At 37.9% G+C, this 21,010-nt stretch overlaps 1 protein-coding gene across 1 annotated transcript in view; it reads left to right on the plus strand.

The window, feature by feature from the left end:
• The first annotated feature begins 2,543 nt into the window (after positions 1 to 2,543).
• Positions 2,544 to 21,010, plus strand: part of LOC118640949 (Bloom syndrome protein-like) — a 33,561-nt gene continuing 15,094 nt past the window's right edge. The window contains exons 1-6 of the mRNA XM_036278031.1: positions 2,544 to 2,576; positions 6,648 to 6,754; positions 9,907 to 10,067; positions 15,211 to 15,406; positions 18,077 to 18,267; positions 20,553 to 20,700. Coding sequence (XP_036133924.1) covers positions 6,655 to 6,754; positions 9,907 to 10,067; positions 15,211 to 15,406; positions 18,077 to 18,267; positions 20,553 to 20,700 — 796 coding nt within the window. The 5' untranslated portion in view covers positions 2,544 to 2,576; positions 6,648 to 6,654. The remainder of the gene's footprint in view (positions 2,577 to 6,647; positions 6,755 to 9,906; positions 10,068 to 15,210; positions 15,407 to 18,076; positions 18,268 to 20,552; positions 20,701 to 21,010) is intronic.

Below are 21,010 nucleotides of genomic sequence, written 5' to 3' on the forward strand. Positions count from 1 at the left end.
CTATCCAAATTGCAGAATGAAGTAAGTGTTGATTAGAGATGTAGATTATGACTACAGGAACCCAGGAGTGCAAGATTAACTATAACCCAAAGTAACAGCTGTTAATGAGGAGAGGTCAGATAGGGTTTTATAAAGGAAGTGGGTTTTGTAGAATGAGTGGTCTTTTAAAAATTGAGATATGATTTCTATACTTAAAAATTCACATTCACCTATTTAAAGTATGTAATTCTGGGATTTTTTTTAGTTTATCCACCGGGTTGAGCAATCCCATCACTATCTAATTTTAGAACATTTTTTCTCTTAAACTCTATTCACATTAACAGTTAATTCCCACTATCCTCCATCTCTCCAGCTCTAAACAACCACTAATCTACTTTTTGTCTCTGTAGAGTTTTGCCTATCCTGGACATTTCATTTAAATAAAATCAGCCCGGCTGGTATGGCTCAGTGGTTGAGCATCGACCCAGGCACCAAGAGGTCGCTGACTTGATTCCCGGTCAGGGCACATGCCCAGGTTGTGGGCCCAATTCCCAGTGGGGGACATGCAGGAGGCGACCAGTCAATGTTCTTATCAATGTTTCTGTCTCTCTCTCCCTCTCCCTTTCTCTCTCTCTAAAATCAATAAAGGGGAAAAAAAAAAGTTTTTTTTAATTCACACATAAATGAAAATGGAAAAACTGCCAGTACCTGAATTCTGTCCCCTCTTTCCCACTTGCAATCATATACTAGGCACCTTTTGACCCCAGGGAAAGAAAATATCTAATGTTCAGAACTACCAGTAACAGGACGAAGAGATTTTTATTTTTTAGTTTGTTAAAGAATGAAATGTTTCCCATCACAGTGGACTCTTAAGCATATTCTCCATGTTTGTGGTGTTACACTCTTGGCATGAATAGGTTGGTGTCTTCAAAAAGGCCAACCAGATAAGCCTCCTGCCTCCTGCCCAGCACCAAATAGATGCCCTCTGGAATCGCAGATCTATTTTGAAGTCCTGAGCAATTTCTCACACCAGACGCTGAAAGGGAAGTTAGTGAATCAGAAGTTCAGTGGACTTTTGATGAGGTCTTCATTTCACAGAGTGCCACAGTACCAGGCCTGTAATGATAAAGTTTCTTCACCCCTCTGGTAGAGGGCACACTCTTTCAAGTGGCTTTGGTAGCCATTTGCTTCCTTGGTGCTTTACCACCAGTTGATTTGTGAGCAGTCCACTTTCTAAGAGCCATGGTATAGAGAGAACTCCTTACTTACTCCCCCTTCTCCTTGGGCTGGAACTGAGGAGGTAGAGGTGGCACTGGCATTAGAGAGTGGTGGCAGCTGCAAGCACAAATCAAATATATTTTTAAAACAAGTCTTTTTTATCCTCACCCGAGGACATTTTTCTATCTTTTGTTCAGATAGAGTGGGAGGGGGAGAAAGAGAGAGAAACATTGACACGAAAGGGACACATCAAGTGGTTGCCACCCGCACAACCAACCAGGGCCGGGACAAACTACAACCAAGGCATGCGCCCTTAGCGAGAACTGAATCCGGGTCTCTCTGGACTGCAGGCTGATGCTCTAACCGCTGAGCCAAACTGGTCAGGGCTTAAAACAAGTCTTACGTATAAATTTTGGTTGGGAATGTATAACTTAATGGAGATAGGGCTTTTTTATTTTTCAATTAGTTCATATATCTATGGATGAATTCAGTTGGCTTGAATTTCTTTTATATAGATGTAAAGCATTGAGAAACATTGCTCACATAAACGTAGATGGGAACGGAAAGCATTTTATTGTAATAATAACACTCAATTATTTGAATTCCTTCTGACGCATATGCCAAAAATACATAATGATCTGTCCTGAAAAGTTATTTTTAATGATATTTCAACTGACAACTCAATTAAGTCCTCCAAATTTTGTTGAAAGCAAAGAATTATAAACCATGTGACTGGCAAAATAAGTCAGATAATTAGTTACTCACTTTACTTTTTCTGGGAAAGAGGCCCTAAAAAATGCCTTACCAAGACTTATCCAATGACTATTAAATATTGTTGCTTCTTCATGTAAATGAACCTTATATCCTATATATTCTGAAGACTCTTCCTAATATATTTTTGACATATTTGTGTGATAATGCTTTTACATTGTAGTTTTGTTAAAAAATTGTGGCTGCTGATTAGCTCTTTCAAATAATGGGACCTGACTACCATATGACCTAATTGGCAAATCCAGTTTTATTGCTAAACCAGCCAAATTAGACTTAAACTAGTACATATCCTCATGACAAGTATTTCAATTTCAAAAGCAACAAGAGCTGAGCACAAATTGATTTCATTTCCTAACACATCACTTAAAATGACATGAGTTTGATACCCTGGACCTGATAATATTTTAATTTTAATGGTAACAACTCCCTTAGTGAAATACAATGGAATCCAAAACTTTTTTTTTTTAATCCTCACCCAAGGGTATTTTTCCATTTATCTTCAGATAGAGTGGGAGGGGGAGAGAGAAAAACATCAACGTGAGACAGACTCATCGATTGGCTGCCTTCTGCAGGACTCCAACCAGAGCTGGGGATGAACTGCAACTGAGGTACGTACCCTTGACCAGAATCGAACCTATGACTTGTTGGTCCGAGGGCCGACAATCTAACCACTGAGCAAAACCTGCCAGGGCAAAATCAGAGACTTTTTAAAAAATAAAATTTTTATTAAGACATATTGACACACCATAAAATTCACCCATTTAAAAGTTAGAATTTAGTAGGTTTTTTTGTAGTTTCACAGAGCTATGCAACCATCCTACAAATCTAAGTTTAGAATGTTTTCATCACCTCCAAAAAGAAACCTGGTGCTTATAAGCAGTCACTCCACATCACTCAGTATAATGTTTTCAAGGGTCTTCCATGTTATAGCATGTGTCAGTACTTTATTCATTGTTATGACTAGAGAATCTTCCATTGAATGGGCATTCCACATCTTATTTTATTTTTAATATCTTTTATTGATTTTAGATGGAGAGGGAGAGAGAGAAACATTGATGATAGAGAACATTGATTAGACACCTACTGCACACCCCCCAGTGGGGATCGGGCCCACAACCTGGTCATGTGCCCTAACCAGAAATCGAACAGGTGACCTCTTGGTGCATGGGTCAACCAACGCTCAATCACTGAGCCACACCAGCCGGGCTGGGCATTCCACATTTTAGTTGTCTATTTATCAGTTGATGAGAACTGTCCCTAACTAGAATATTTGGTAATTCCAAACATACTGCTTATCAATGGGCCAAGTAAGATTTGTTCTATGTAATAAAATCTGAAAGACTTATCTTTTTAATCTTAACAAATTGTGGGAATGCTGCTTTTAGTGGCCCATCTGCTGGAGTTTAGCAGTTCATTTGCTGTAGAGATACTTATTTTGGTTTTAATTGGATTTGAGATCTAAAGCTTTATGTCCTAATATCATGTCATTTTATTGTTTTTAGTAAAAGTAATCAGTTTAGCCCTCGCCAGTGTGGCTCAGTTGGTTAAGTGTTGTCCTATGCACCAAAAGGTCTCGGGTTTGATTCCCGATCAGGGCACATGGCCGGGTTTTGTTCTCGATCCCCAGTAGGGGGCGTGCAGGAGGCAGCCAACTAATGTTTCTCTCTCATGGATGTTTCATTCTCTCCCTCTCCCTTTCTCTCTCTCTAAAATTAATGAAACCTATTTTTTATTTTAAAAAGTAATTTGTTTAAATTAGTAAATATCTGTTTTTCTCAATTATGTCACAAATCAAAAAATTTTCAAATGTTATTCTAAATGTTTTTTAACATACCAGCTTTATTGAGATATACACATACCATACAGTTCACATATTTAAAGTGTATCATCATTCATTGGTTTTTAGTAGTCAGAGTTGTGCAGCCATCACCACAATTTTATTTATTTATTTTTGTTTTTTTTATTCTTCACTTGAGGATATTTTTCTACTTATTATCAGATTGAGTGGGAGGTAGGGAGAGAGAGACAGAGAGAAACATCAATGTGATAGAGCCACATCGACTGGTTGCCTCCTGCATGACCCGACCAGGGCCAGGGACAAACCACAACCGAGGGACATGCCCTTGACCAAAATCGAACCCACGACTCATTGTTCCATGGGACGACACTCTAACTGCTGAGCCAAACCAGCCAGGGCCATCACCACAATTTCAGAATATTTTCCTCACCCTGCAAAAACACCCATATCCATTAGTAATCAATCCTCCTTTCCCCTCATACCTCCCACTGGCCCTTGACAACCACTAATCTGCCTTCTGTCTTTAGACTGGCCTTTTCTGGGTATCAAGTATAAACTGAATCATCCAGTATGTCTTCTTTTACTTAGCATAATGTTTTCCAAGTTTATTGCTGAAGAATATTTCATTGTATAGGTATACCACATTTTATTTATTCACTGATGAACTTTAGGGTTGTTTACTTTTTTTTTGCCTGTTATGAGTAATGCTGCTATGAGCATTCACATGTTTTTATGTGGATCTATATTTTCATTTCTCTTGGTTATAGACCCAGGAGTGTAATTGCTGGGTTGTGTGGTTACTCTATTTTTGACCTTTTGAGAACTTCCAGACTATTTACTGTTCCCACCAGCATTACTGTTGTCTTTCTTCTTTTGACTCAGCTTTATTCTTTTAATCCTCACCTGAGGATATTTTTCCATTTATTTATTTATTTTTTTAGAATGAGGGGGGACAAACAGTGATGTGAGAGAGACATATCGATTGGTTGCCTCCCGCATGACCCCGACCAAAACTGAGGTACATGCCCTTGACCAGGAATCAAACCTGAGACTCTTTGTTTCTCAGGCCGATGCTCTAACCACTGAGAAAAACTGGCCAGGGCAGCATTTCTTTTTCTTTTTTTTTCTTTTTTAATGCACGAAACATAGTTCTGAAATTAAAGTGTGGTGTAGGAAAAAGCAATAAAGCCATTCTTGTGCAGAGTCATTTCAGCATTCCTATTGGTAGAGAGACTCACACAACAACCTATACTTAAGCCCAAATTAAGTTTTGAGATTATCTACATCATTTGTATTCGTGAGCAATTTTTTTATAATTTTATACAGACTGCAGTTCCCTTTGCTATGGCAGTGATTGTAAGTAATGAACTGAGAACGATTAAAATAGTCCTTGGATATATCAGTCTTTTATCTACTGCCTTCTTTGCCACATTCTGCTACACATGCTTCTGCCATTTCAAGCACTAAAAGAAAGCTCTGAGTATTTTATATAAATGATATCATAAGGGGAATGATTTTGAAGTATTGTTTAACTGTAGTCTCATAAAACTCAGAATAATGCTTCTTTGACAGTAGTCGGGGATGAAGGAAGCAATGTTATAAAGTGAAAATCATCTTCATTCTCACCACATTACTCAGGCCCTTGTTGGTTTTGCTCAGTGGTTAGAGCATTGGCTCTCGGACCAAAGAGTCGCGGGTTCGATTCCTGGTCAAGGGCATGTACCTGGGCTGCAGGTTTGATCCCCACTTAGGGTTCATGTGAGTTCATGATCGATGTTTCTCTCTCACCTCTTCTCTCTCTCTCTCCCTCCCTTTCTCCCTCCCACTCTTTCTAAAAATCAATGGAATGCGGATTTTTTTAAAAGGTAGATTTAAAGACAAAACCAGTGGTTTTTGTTCCCCATGTTTCCTCCTTCTGATCACCCCCTATAATAGCAGCCGCCTCACTATCAGCCCAGGCACTGAGGTTTTTATGCTCTAAATCTGACTTCTTCTTGCAGAGATGTTGGAACCTGGGACAGTGGAGGGTTCCTACCGCGTCAAGGATCCTGTAACAATTCTCTAGTTTTAAAAGCTTTGATAAGACGATTTTGATAGAATAGTAATAAGGAAAGCCAGAATGGAAGTGGAGAGAAGAAATTAAACATATGGTTAGTCAGTTGGGGAGCTTCAGTGTCTTCTGAGAAACTTGCCACTGGAGGGAAAGGAAGGTGGGATGCCAGCTGCAGTGCAGTATAGAGTCAAGAGAAACTTTCGTTTTTACGATTGCTGATCTTAGAACATATTCAGAGACAAAAGGGAAGAATTCACAGAAGAGACTGAAGCACAAGAGGAGATAATGGAGAGGAAGAGCTCCCTAAGGAAGTGGGATACTAGGGGCAAAAACCAGAGAAAGAAGAGCACATCTGTCTCAGCATCACCCACATTCCCACTGGGGCACAGAGGCCAAGTACAATAATCCATCCTCCTGCTGCCCTGCAATTAGCTCCTCTTGTACACAGTCTGGTGGCCTGGAAATATATGTTTTCTCTTGTGATTTTCTTAAATCTTTTAAATAATGTTTTAGCCATCTCTGCTCTTAATCATCTTCATCTTGGAGACTGGGCTCTTGGTTTACCTGCACATGTTATCTTCTATGGTCCTTCTAACTCTTTGTCATCTAGTCCCATAGACACTTCCTCCTTGTCACCGTTCTTTTCGTTAACCCTTAACCTACCTTCCAGTTCTGTGTTCTTTTGTGTAAGCTGCCAGTGGCAAGATTCAGTTTAACGCAGCTTGATAATTAGATTTGCATTGTGGAAAATCAGCATTTAATTTTTGGAGATGGCTAAAACTAGATTTTCTCATAATAACAAAATTTTATGTTTGGAACTTCTTTTAGGTTTACCATGAGCTTTAACAGACATAATCTGAAATACTATGTGTTACCAAAAAAGCCTAAAAAGGTGGCATTTGATTGCTTAGAATGGATCAGAAAGCATCACCCACGTGAGTACAGTTATGTGATAAATTATGTCTGGAAGTAATAAATGTCTTTTTAATACTACAATAGAATATATAAAATTGCATTATTAAACATTTCTCATATGATAGCATTGACTTGCTATTCATAGAGCAGAATATTGTAACTCGGTTCTGCATATTGTAAAATATCATTTGGTTTGATAACAATAAACCCTAATAAAAAATATTAAATACTTTATCTTACATTCCTATATTATCATTTGTGATTTTAGTGTCTTTCCTCTGGCTTCTGTCAGTGTATGAATTAAACAGGTTTTTGGCCCTGGCCAGTTTTGCTCGGTGGTTAGAGCATTGGCCCACAGACCAAAGGGTCTCGTATTTGATTCCCGGTCAAGGGCATGTACCTGGATTGCAGGTTTGATTTCTGGCCCTGGTAGGGATCATGCAGGAGGCAACCAATCGATGTGTCTCTCTCACATTGATGTTTTTCTCTCTCTCTCTCTCCCTCCTTCTCTCTCCCTCCTTCCCTCCCTCCTTCTCTCTCCCCCTCTCTCCCCCCCCCCCTTTCACTCTATCTAAAAATCAATGGAAAAATATCCTCGGTTAAAGATTAATAAACAGGTCTTTGTTTTAAAGCCTTCTCCCAAGTGTGTCTGCTTTTAAGCTATAATAATTAAAATGAGATTCTGAGAGTTCATATCAGTTTTTTATATAACCCACTTTCCATGGAGAATTTTTTTTTTTTTTTTTTTTTATCCTCACCCGAGGATATTTTTCCATTTTTTGTACAGATAGAGTGGGAGGGAGAGAGAGGAAGGGAGAGAGAGAGAAACATCGACGTGAAGGGACACATCGAGTGGCTGCCACCCGCACGACCAACCAGGGCCGGGGACAAACTGCAACCGCAGTACGTGCCCTTAGCGGGAACCGAACCCAGGTCTCTCCGGACCGCAGGCCGACGCTCTAACCGCTGAGCCAAACTGGCCAGGGCTCCATGGAGAATTTTTTGTTAAACATCTTTATTTCATTTTTTAAAACTTAGTATACGGCCCGACTGGTGTGGTTCAGTGGTTGAGTGTCAACCTGGTTCTATTCCCGGTCGGGACACATAACTGGGTTTTGTGCTCAATCCGCAGTGTGGGGGGCATTTGGGAGGCAGCTGATCGATGTTGATGCTTCTCTTATCAATGTTTCTCTCTCCCCCTCTCCCTTCCTCTCTAAAAAAAATAAATAAAACTTAGTATACATATTGGTTTGGACATATCAAACAGTATAGAGATAGACTTTGAAAAAGTCAGTAATTTCCCTCTCCAGGCCCTCTTGTCCAAGGCAACTAATATAAATAGTTTAATGGTGTGTGCATCTATACCTTTTGGCTCTGCCACAGAGAGATGACTTTTTTCTTTTCTGAGAGATGACATTTTCTTTTCTTTTTTTTTTTTTATCCTCACCCAATGACATTTTTTGCATTTATCTTCAGATAGAGTGAGAGGGAGAGAGGGAGGAAAAGAGAGAGAAACATTGATGTGAGAGAGACACATCGACTAACTGCCACCCACATGACCCTAACCGGGGCTGGGGACAAACTGCAACAGAGGTACGTGCTGTTAGCAGGAATCGAACCCGGGTCTTTCTGGTCCATGGGCCGATGCTCTAACTGCTGAGCCAAACCGGCCAGGGCTGACTTTTTCTTTTTTTTTTTTTATCTTCACCCGAGGACATTTTTCCATTTTTTGTTCAGGTAGAGTGGGAGGGAGAGAGAGAAACATCAATGTGAAAGAGATGCATCAAGTGGCTTCCACCTGCACAACCAACCAGAGCCGGGGACAAACTGCAACCAAGGTACACACCCTTAGTGAGAACCGAACCCAGATCTCTCTGGACCTCAGGCTTACGCTCGAACTGCTGAGCCAAACCGGCCAGGGCAGGGCTGACTTTTTCTTAATACCTTTATTTTCTGACTTTAAAAATAAGTACATAAAAACAACAATAAATATAACACATGTTCACTGAAGAACACTGAGAAAGCAACAAAAAGAAGAAAGAAGTGAAAGACAAAGACCTCAAGACAAGTAACTATTATTGTTCTGATTTGTTTACAGTAATTTTCTATGCATTTTTTCTTCATTAGTATACTATATATACTGTCTTTCTTTTTTTAAGTTGACTTTAGAGAGAGAGAAAGAGAGACACACCAATGTGAGAGAAATATTGATCGGCCGCCTCCCGCAAGTTCCCCACTGGGGATTGAACTTGCAACCTGGGCACATGGCCCAACTAGGAATTGAACTGGCCACTCCCAGTGCACGGGACAACATACAACCAGCTGAGCCACACCTAACACTAACCCTACCCTTAACCTGTTTTATATCTTGAGCATTTTTTCATGTCTTCTTAAAAACTTGGAACATACTTGATAATTATACTATATATTATTTTGTAATTTCCTGTCTTAATTAGTTTCCTAGTTTTGGCCATTAAAATGTTTCTAATTTTTATTTTATTTTTTTGAACTTCAGAGGATTCTAAAGCTGTGGACAATGATACAGGGAAGGGCTGGGGAAATGAGCCTAGGCTGGTCTGCTTTGGCTCACTAAGAGGTCAGAGAAAAGAGGGCCTTGGGGAAAGGTTCAGGGGTTTGTCTGGGATGAACTGCATTGGCCCATTACTGCCCTGGTTGCAAGCCTCTTGGGATTCCTTAGAGTTTAGGAGATGTATGTCGGGGAGGGGCACAGACTTGCTTGGGGGGGGGGCACAAAATTATTTTTATTTTTAAAATTCAAATAAAACTTTTTGCATAAATCCTTGTACCACTTTACTTTCTAGATTAGTTTTGTAGAAGGAAACTGAGTCAAAGGGTAGAAGCATTTCCGGGCTCTTTGATACATACTGCTTTCTACAAAGTTTGGGTAAGGACGCCTTCCCATTTTTTAGCCATTATGAAATAGAGCCCAGGGTTTGTCCAGGTCCACCTCAAGAATCATTTGGAGGGACAGGATTAAAGGTCAAATCTTGTAATTTTCGGTGTACATGAGTTCCTTGCTTGAATTATTCTACCTATGTGATCTTCCTCTACTATAAGAAAACTATGGAGGTCTATTTATGTTTCATATATTTCAAAGAACATAATGTAAATTGTGTTGTTATTTATGTAACAAGTCCTCATTTCTTGGCAGGTGATTCAGGGATAATTTACTGCCTCTCCAGGCGAGAATGTGACACAATGGCCAACACCTTACAGAAGGATGGTCTCCGTGCTCTGGCCTATCACGCTGGCCTCAGTGATTCTGCCAGAGACGAAGTACAGCACAAGTGGATCAACCAGGATGGCTGCCAGGTGACTTTTTAAATGATAAGCAAATAAATTAAATACTTTTTTATAGTATATAAGCAAACTTGCACATGTAGAATGAAAATTGTTTTTATCGTAAGTAGTAAACATCAAAATAAGACTGAAATTGAAAAACAGATGTTTAAGATTTCTAAAGTTGCTTTTTATTCCCTTTTTTTTTTTTAATCCTCACCCGAGGACATTTTTGCATTTATCTTCAGACAGAGCGGGAGGGAGAGAGGAGGGGAGTGAGAAAGAAACATCGATGTGAGAGGGACACATCGACTGGTTGCCACCCACACGACCCCAACTGGAGCCAGGGACAAACTGCAACCGAGGTACCTGTCCTTAGCGGGAACCGAACCCAGAACTCTGGTCTATGGTCTGGCGCTCTAACTGCTGAGCCAAACCAGCCAGGGCACTTTTTATTCTTAAATCAAAAAAAAATTATTGAGATATAATTCACAGACCAGAAAATTCACCCTTTCAAAGATTATAAGTCAGTGGTTTTTAGTAGTCACAAGATTATGCAACCATCACCAGTAATTCTAGAACATTTCATCATCTTAAGAAACCCATACACGTTAGTTGTCACTCCCTACTCCCCCAACCCTCCATTCCCTGGCAACCACTAATCTACTAGCCATTACTAATCTGTCTCTATAGATTTTCCTTTTCTGGACATTTCATATAAATGGAATCATACAGTATGTGTTCTTTTGTGACTCCTTTCTTTCACTTATTGTAATGTTGTCTTTTTATTTTAATTGTTGACACTATTACAGATATTCCCCATTTCCTAACCCCCTTCCCCCTTTTTACCCACTTATAATGTTTTCAAGATTTATTGCCATTGTAGCATGTATCAGTACTTAATTTATTTTTGTGGCCGGATAATATTCCATTGTATGAATTTACCATAATTTGCTATCCATTCATCAGTTGGTAGAATATTGTGAATAATGCTTCTGTGAACATTTGTGTATAAGTTTTTATTTGAACATGTGTTTTCAGTTCTCTTGAGTATACACCTAGGAGTGGAATAGCTTAATCATATGGTAGCTCTATATTTAACTTTTTGAGGAACTGCCCAACTGCTTTCCAAAGCAGCTACAGAATTTTAAGAAATTCTAGCAGCAGTATATGAAGTTCCAATGTCTCTGCCTCCTCATCAACATTTAGTATTGTCTGTCTTTTTGGTATATCCATACAAGGGTGAATTTGGGGAAAAAGACTAATAATTTTTTAGCAGCCTATGAATTTTTCAGCTCACAAAAAAAGAAACCATTACCCTGAAGATAATAGAGGAGAAATATCTCTCCGAATTATTTTCTAAGGGAAAACAAAAGAATATCTTAGAGTATATCAGCCTAGTCTCCTCAAAAAGATGTAAGAAAACTTGACTTCTATGAACTAGAAGCAGCTTGCCATAAGATCACAGGCTGCGATGAAGGGGGAAATAAGAATGCAGTTTATTCAATCAAATAAGAAAATGCAAGAAAAACAAAGAATTATATATCAAAACGTAAATAGTCTGACTCAATGCAGACATTTGAATCAGTGATATAGTAAATAACTTGAGAATGTGAAAGAAGAAGAAAAAAAACATTCGCTTGGCCAGTGTGGCTCTGGATTGTGCATTGTTTCATGGACTAAGGTCCCAGTTCAATTCCTGGTCAGGATATATGCCCAAGTTGCGGCCTCTATGCCCAGTAGGGGGCGTGCAAGAGGCAGATTGATATATTTAAAACAAAACAAAACATTAAAATTGAAGGGAAAAAATGATATTTGTTAGTTACAGGGAATAGGGGTTTAATCTAAGAATAGTAAGTGTACCCAAGGAAGAAATTAGGATAGTTAAAATGTATTATAAATAAATATATAACAAATTTAAAAGACAAAAATCACTGGGGATGAACTTAAATGTAGACATTGTTCACCACTTTCATTTACAAACCTAAGATATATTCATCAAGATAATGAAATAGGTTACAAAGAGCAAAAAATAAACATTCTTGAGACTGTTTTTGCTAAATTAAAAAAACAAAAACAGGAATACACTATCTTTAGAATCGTAAGAGGGAAGACTGGGACTGGAGAATTTCATACTCAGCTTATTGTCATTTATGTTGAAAACAACAGAAAGTCATTTTCACATATGTAAAAGTTGTGAAAATATATCATTGACTTATCTTCACTGAAATCTTTACAGATGTCAGTTTTCTCAAATTAATTTATATATTTAATCAAAATTTCAGTATTTTTTTTCCTTTGATAAACTTTTACTAAAGTTTGCCTGGAAGAATATTCAAGTGAAAATAACTAAAATAACGACATGTAAACATTGGCATGCAATACATTATAGGCAGATCAATGAAACAGAAATCCAGAAACAGACTGGAAAATGTAAAAACAGTGTATAATAAGGAATGTTTAAAAATTAATGAGGAAGGGAAGATTATGCTACTACGTAGTGGTTATTTGATGTGGGAAATCATTTTGGATCCTCATATCAAAATTAATTATAGGTAGATAAAGATATTGATATTAAATTAATGAATTCTGAGTAGAAAAGAATCTAAACTTAAAAAAACTCAAAAGAAAGTAATCAGAAATTATTAAAAACCTAAAAAACTAAATGCTTTTTTATCAATAAAATTACACGCAACAGCAAACTAGGAATTATATCTTCAGCAAATAAAACATAGTGAAGAGCTTATAAAATTTAATAAGAAAAACATGAGCCTTAATAAATTACCCTACAGGCTATCAAGAGACTATTGGATAGGAAAAACTATAAAAGGCCAAATTCAAATGCCTTTTTAAAGTGCAACTCTGCTAATAATCAAAGGAATTCAAATTTAAAATAGTAAGAGACCATTTTCACCTCTTATATTTGCAAACTTTTACTAACTGTTGGGGACAGTGCTGTAAAAGGCAGATTCCTATAGTGCTCATGACAGCCTTTCTAGAAAACAATATGGTGAACTCTATCAATAGCCTCAAATCTGAAATGCGAGCATGGAATTTACATCTCAGTGTTATCTTTAATAGTAAATACCCTAATAGCTATTTATATCGCTTAAATGTCCTGAGAGAATGATTGGGTACATTATGGTACTATATTCATGCCATTAAAAAGAGTTTATGAAGAATTTTTTAATGATAAGAAAATGTTCAGATGTTCATGATAGAGAAAGGTAGTGAAAAGTATAATTCAAAAGTGTAATCTCAACTGTAAAAAAGATTGAATAGAAAAATAGGCAAGAGGAAAAAGCTGATTTTTTTAACTTCTTTGAATTTTTATATATAGTATAAATTTTCTACAGTATACATGCATATATATATACAATATATATAAGACACTTTTATCAAAATGTGGTTTTGTTTGGTTTAAAAATATATACTTTTAGCCCTGGCCGGTTTGGCTCAGCGGTTAGAGCGTCCGCCTGCGGTCCGGAGAGGCCCGAGTTCGGTTCCCGCTAAGGGCATGTACTGTACCTCGGTTGCAGTTTGTCCCCGGCCCTGGTTGGTCGTGCGGGTGGCAGCCACTCGATGTGTCCCTTTCACATCGATGTTTCTCTCTCTCTCTCTTCCTCTCTCTCCCTCCCACTCTGTCTGTACAAAAAATGGAAAAATGTCCTCAGATGAGGATTAAAAAAAAAAAAATATATATATATATATATATATATACACTTTTAAATCTAATTGTTTCTGCTCTCAGACCAGCTAACCCTTACAGTTAAGGTATAATAATATAACCAACTGTACAGCCTTGATCTTGTTAGATTTATGAGATAGAATAAAACTTGGTTGTTTTTCTTCACAAAGAAATGATTGTAGCCTGAAGTTTTAAAAACAATACAGAAATAAAGAAGGAAGTAACAACTGAGCAAAGCCAGTTTTCCCAGTTAAGGCTTTCAGAAAGAGTTGGCATCATCATCATCATCAGTGGCCTGTACCCACCCCACCTAGGGCTTCTTGGAACCTTGTGAGCCACACCCTGTGCGCCTATGGGCCTGTGGGCTGGGACATCTTGCTCCACCTGCTCTCCATCTCAAGAGGCTATAGTAGACTTCCTCTTTCCAAGGAGATTTGTCTTTGATCAAAGTGTCATAAATTTGATTGATGGCTAAGCTAGACTGCAGGCTGCTGCCATTCCCAGAGTTGATGAATGTACCCATTTGCCATCCACGTGCTTCATAGCTTACAGTTCCTTTCTCTGGTGCTCTCAGTTACCGAAATCCTGTCATTAGCCTCAGTCTGGCTACCAGATAGTTCAGTTGCTTTTGAAACACTGTTTATGCAGTAGCAATTTATTTTCTTAAGTACTAAAAAAAGACTTGTAGTTTTATTTATATAATGTAATTTTGCCTGGAGATATAATGTTTTTGTCCGATTTAAATAGGTCCTACATTTGCAACTGAAATGGATATTCTTGAAAATATTCTTGATTTTTTACTAAAAACTGATTTATCAGGCTCCTGAAATATAACTATCATGTTGCTTCCACTAAGTAATTTGCATAGGCCAAGATCGAGTCTCCAGTCTTTTTTCTAATATAAGCAACTCTCAGACTTTTGCTCACATGAGTTCCAATGAAAACTTCATGTTTTGACTTTGAAATTCGTTGATGACTAAAAGGAGCTGGTACATGATCAGCTGCTGTCACTGAAACAGGTGAGAACATTGTTCCCGAATCCTCGGAAAAGCTGGCAGCAGTGACCTCTGAAAACTCAAGCCCTGGAAACACCTGAGCTCCTGAGCAACACATTGCTGATCACTGGCCTGGATACCCTGGCAGTGTGAGCAGTGCCTCTCATATCAGCGTATCAAGAACATGAGAGAACAAACAGTGACAGCACACTGAACGGTGACTGCCATTGATTCTGGCTCCCTCACGTGATAATACCAAGTTACACTAGAAAGTGCCTGCCACACCAAGCTTCTCTTTACCTTCTTGGGTCTTAGTAAAACTGCCAGTATGGAAATCTCATAATAATCATTCTAGATAATGAGACCAAGTTAAGATATTAGATTGTTGTATAGAGTACATTTTAAAGCAAAATAGAAGATACAGCTTTTAGAAGCATCCTTTACTAAAATGACTGTGCATTCTGAGTCTAACAGGCTTTTGCTCTTACATCAGGTTATCTGTGCGACAATTGCATTTGGAATGGGGATTGACAAACCCGATGTACGATTTGTGATCCATGCATCTCTCCCTAAATCCATGGAGGGTTACTACCAAGAATCTGGCAGAGCTGGAAGAGATGGGGAAATATCTCACTGTCTGCTTTTCTATACTTATTATGATGTGACCAGACTGAAGAGACTTATACTGAGTAAGTCTTCTTCAGTCTCATGGTAGTGGTAATCTACTGCTGCTATTGTACTTTTGGTCCAATTACAGGAAAATAGAGGTACATATATAAATATGGAAGTTTTTAGTTTATTTTTATGATAAAAGCATTACATGCTTGTTATATAAAACTCAGTTGATACAGACAATGTATCAGATTTCCAAAGCATGCCATTTCCTGCCTAAGAATTAACTCTAGTTGTGGGTTTTCTTTGTGTTCTTCTGACCTAGTTTCTGCATGCATCCTTGCATACAGCACATCTTTTAAACTTGCCAAAAGGTAAAAGGGGAAAAATAATGACTCTCACATGCCACGATCTAGGTTAAAAAATAAAACATATATATATATGTATCCCTCTCCTATCTTATCCTACCCATCTACCCGCCCCCCCCCCCCCCCATTAGGGACAGGCAATATCTTGTGTTTGGTGTTTACCTTTTCCCAATGCATATGTTTTATAATGCAAATGAGATTGTGTGTGTGTGTGTGTGATTTTTTTTTAGTCAACACTAGGATGTAATTATGACTCCAGTTAATATGCAAAGCTTGACTACATAGAATTCCATTGTATGATTTTTTTTCATATTTAACTAATCTTTTAATAGATATTTCAATTTTTTAATAACAGTTTTTCACTGTTATTAACAATACAATATTGAATATCCTTGTACAGATATCTTTGGACATTTATCTTTACTGGATAAATTTCTAGTTAGACTTGCTGGGTCAAAGTGAATACATATTTTAGGATTTTATTATGTTTTTTGCCCATTTTTCTATTGGATTGTGATTATTACATAAATACATTTCCTAAATAAATTTGCCCATTTTGAGACCACTTTTGAATGAACTCTGGCAGAGATACTGATCCTGGATAATTATACTTATCAAGCACTGTGCCGAATAATATGTCACCTTATTTGCTCATAACCACTGGCTTTTGAGGTAGAGTTAGTCCCATGAGAAAATGAGCTTCAGAAACATTTTATAACTTGCCCCCGAGAGCACTGATATGGCAGTAACCGCAGCAGCAGTGGTTGCAGGAGTGGTAATGATACTTACAGACAACATTTCCTTAGCACTTACCATATGCTACTGTCCTAAGTACTTTACATATATCACTCTATTTAATCTTCACAACACCCTAAAAGATGCTACTGTTACTCATTTATAGGGGAAGACAATGAGATACAGAGCTGGTAAGAGGCCACGCCTGGTGAAACCCAGGTTCATCAAACTCCATAGTCCACAACCCTTGTGCTGTACCAAGATGATTCTCGGTGCAAAAATGAAAAATTTAAACCTAGTGTGTCCATTCGTGTGTTTGTTTTTATTTATTTATTTTTGCTTTTGTTAATCCTCACCCCAGGATATTTTTCCATTGATTTTTAGATAAAGTGGAAGGGAGGAATAGGGAGAGAGAGAAACATTGATGTGAGAGAGATGCATTAATTGGTTGCCTCCCATGTGACCCTGATCAGGGCCAGGGATTGAATCTGCAACTTTGGTCCGAGGGCAGACACTCTAACCATTGAGCAAACAGGGCCATTTATGTTTTTACACAAAACCTATGTTAAGTTAGGTTCAAACAATTTAGTAAGTATGTAAGTCCTAAACACTTAGCCATTTGAAAAGAACATAGAAAATTCATAAGCTGAGGGAAACATTTTTTTAAATTTCATTTTGAACTAACCACAATTGCTTACAGTTAGAAAAAGTATGGCCCTGGCCAGTTTGGCTCAGCGGTTAGAGCGTTGGCCCGCAGACCAAAGTCGTGGGTTCGATTCTGGTCAAGGGCACGTACCTTTGTTGTGGTTTGGTCCCCGGTCCTGGTTGGGGTTGTGTAGGAGGCATCTAATCGATGTGTCTCTCTCACATTGATGTGTCTCTCTCTCTTTCTCCCTCCCTCCCTCTCTCCCACTCTATCTGAAGATAAATGGAAAAATACCCTCAGGTGAGGATTAAAAAAAAAAAAGTATGTACATGTTATCAAACCTTGGAATCAGATTAAACATCACCACCATCATTCATTTGCTGCTTCTCATTGATTTTCTGGAAGTACTTGTATTTTCATAGAACTGCCAAATATTCAGCGTCATAAAGTTGTCATTGAAAGGAATGTAGCATACGATGAACTACCTCAAACTAGTAGTGTGTATGGTGTTCAACAGATGTCAGATATTGCTGTTTCCCTAAAATTTGAAATACCTGCCACTGCCCCATTAGTTCACTGCAGCACCCTGGGCACAATTTCAGAACCACTAACTTAATCACTTTGACCCCAGATACTCAGTGGGGTACACAGTCCATTTCCATAGTTTCATGCTCTGCTTTCTTTGGCTGTTCAGTTCAGTACTTGGCTTGTCTGATAAATATAGTAAATATCATGCAAATCTTCATCATCAGGAATAATGAATATTTGCAAAAAAATTCAGCTATTCCTGACAATCTACATTTATACCTATAAAACTAATATCTTAAGGGATAAACATAAATATTCAGTTAATTATAATGTAGAATGATATATAATGCTAATAATATTTTATTTGATTTAATTAAAGCTATATGAATCTATTCTAAATATTTCTGTGATATTATCTTCTATTTTCTACTCTAATAAGGATGTTTTGCTATGTTCTTCATTTGTTTTAGTGGAAAAAGATGGAAACCGTCATACAAGAGAGACTCACTTCAATAATTTGTATAGTATGGTACATTACTGTGAAAATATAGCAGAATGCAGACGAATACAGCTTTTAGCTTACTTTGGTGAAATTGGATTTAATCCTGATTTTTGTAAGAAATACCCAGATGTTTCTTGTGATAATTGCTGTAACGCAAAGGTAAACTAAGAAAAAAATTTTTTTCCTCTTAATTTAGAAAAGTTAGATGAAAATGGATTTTAGAATTAGTTTTCCCATCTTCTTGAGCTAAGCCTTCTCGATCAATAAACCATTTCTTGCTACAAAAAAAAAGTTAGATGAAAATAGTGACCCCTAAGGAATTAAACAAGGTAAAGATTGCTTCCTCCCATAGTAATTTGGAATGGTAACACTTTAATATTAATTTTATGGAATATCTTGAGAATTAGAAGCCCATAAAAAATATACTGGACTTAACCAAAATACTGAGGTTATATATATGCACTGATAATTATAGGGTAATTTAGAAATATCATTAATCTGTAAATATACCCCAGAAAATTTAATATGAGCAAGTAGAATATTTTCAATTCAATTCTAATCTATATTTAAAGATCTCATTCTCAAAAGTTATAGTAACTGGAGTACTGTGTGTTTGAATTCATAGCAATTAGATTACTCTAAAAAAATTTTTTTTTTAACTATGAAGAATAATGGCAGTAACTTCTGGATGAGTTTGCTATCATCTGTCCTGGAAATAATCCTGGGAAGTTTTTAAATTCAATCATTGGGTACTTTATTGTATCATTTATGGTAATGCTATGTTTTAATGTCTACAGTTTACAGAGCATTTTTGCATTTGATGTGTCATTTTAAATGTCTGTATGTGGTGCTGGGGATTCACAAATGAATGTGGTTGGGCCAGTTCATAGACTGGAGGGGAGACAGACATATATGTGATCAGTGCAGTTACAAAGATATGCAGCACTAGCCAGAGCAGAAGTGACTTAGTCTCTCTTGGGGTAGAATCTGCTAATTCATGGCCATCTCCACCCACTGCACCCAACTCTGTAGACATTGCTAATCAAGTCACTCATTCAACAAATATTTGTTGAGTGCCTGCTCTGTGATAAGCACTTTTCTAGGAGTTTGGGATACAAAATATACAGATCCCTGCCCTTGAGGATCTTACATTCTAGCAGAGGGAGGCTGGGTACAAACAATACACATAATAAGCACATATTAATGGGTAAGAACTGTGGTGGAAAGTACAGCATTGTAAGGAGTCAGGACAAATGGATGGGTTGCAGGATAAGGTAGCCCAGGGAAGTCATATTACAAAGATGATATCTTAGCAAAACCTTGAAGAAGGGAGTTAGCTGAGCTCTCTGGATATGGGCATTCCTGGCAGAAGCCAAGAACAACAGCCCTAAGATGAGGGCATGCTTGGGCATCTGAGGGATAGCAAGGGAGCCCATGTGGTGAGCAGGGCGATGAGTTACTTAGGAAGAGGTCTAGGCCGGCCAGAGCAGTAACTGGAGGATGAGGACTGTTGAAGTCAGAATACTAGATGGTGTGAGTTGGAAAGGTAGAAGGGGGTTCTCAGAGAATGTAAGGTTACAATTAGTAGTTTGGCAAAAGTAGTAGGTGTGACCATGGGAGTGAGTTGCTGACATATGTGGAGGACAGGATCACTGGAGCAGAGGATATGAAGATGCCGAAGGCTAAGGTGTGGGAGAATCATCTCTGTACTAAGTCACCAAGAAGCAAGTCAGGAATGATGTTGGAGAGAGTGACGGGGTACCCTTTCCTGAGGATTCTAGATAGCGCCTCAGAATCACTACTTATTTATATAAGACAAGAAACCTGTTAGTCTTCAGGTTGAAATGTGACAGATGAGCAAGGCTTAGAAGATGGGGGAACTGTATATACAGAGGCACAGAAGCATGACATAGCTTTTGAGAAGCACATGTGGTTAGACTGCTCGTTTGGAGAACTAGCAGAGAGATCGTATAGTAATGGGGCTGTAGAAACTAGGCAGAGTTTGGGGACAACTGGGAGGAATGAGAAGGGAACTGACAGGAGATAGTACAAAGGATAGACTTTGGTACCAAAGACCCAAAAGAGATTGGAAACTCATAAATTTGCATGTTTTTCATCTCAGAAGTCACCAGCCAGTATTTAACGGACCACTGTTCTAGGAGTTACCAGGGATATTTTTTTTTTTCTAAGAATATTCTTACCTGTAGTGTACTGTCAGATCATTGAAAGACAAGATGTCTATGAAACAGTAATAAACTAGATACAGTAGAGTGCTAATTGTTCTAGACGCAAGGTTAATATAAGAACTTAGAAAAGAATGAACATTTGAAACTTCCTTGGTTTTTGGTCTGGAAACGGTCGATTATGACACTACTAGTTCGTAAATGCTAGCAATCTAGGTATCATCTTAATTATCACAGAAGATAATCTCTTTTTATTCTTAGGATTATAAGACACGAGATGTGACTGACGATGTAAAAAATATTGTAAGATTTGTTCAAGAACATAGTTCATCACAAGGAATGGGAAATATAAAACATGTAGGTCCTTGTGGGAGATTTACTATGAATATGCTGGTCGACATTTTCTTGGGTAAGTCATCTTTTTTATTTGAGTTATATCAATTGAAGTTGAGCATCTAAAGAATTCTCTTGTCTGTTTTCTTATAGAAGTGAAGGGTTTCAGAATAAAAACCTTTGTTTACTAACAGGAAAATCAGTTTTTATGAATTATGCCAATTATTTTCATTTATTCTCTAATTCCTCACCCGAAGATTTTTTTTATTTATCAACAGATAGAGGGGGGGGGGGATGAGAGAAAGAAAGAGAGGGTGCGCGCCATACAACTGGTTGCCTCCCCCACGACCTGACCAGGGCCAGAGACAAACTGCAATCAAGATATG

The sequence above is a fragment of the Molossus molossus genome, unplaced genomic scaffold (assembly GCF_014108415.1).
Source record: "Molossus molossus isolate mMolMol1 unplaced genomic scaffold, mMolMol1.p scaffold_m16_p_24, whole genome shotgun sequence".
In the NCBI taxonomy this organism is placed as follows: Eukaryota; Metazoa; Chordata; class Mammalia; order Chiroptera; family Molossidae; genus Molossus; species Molossus molossus.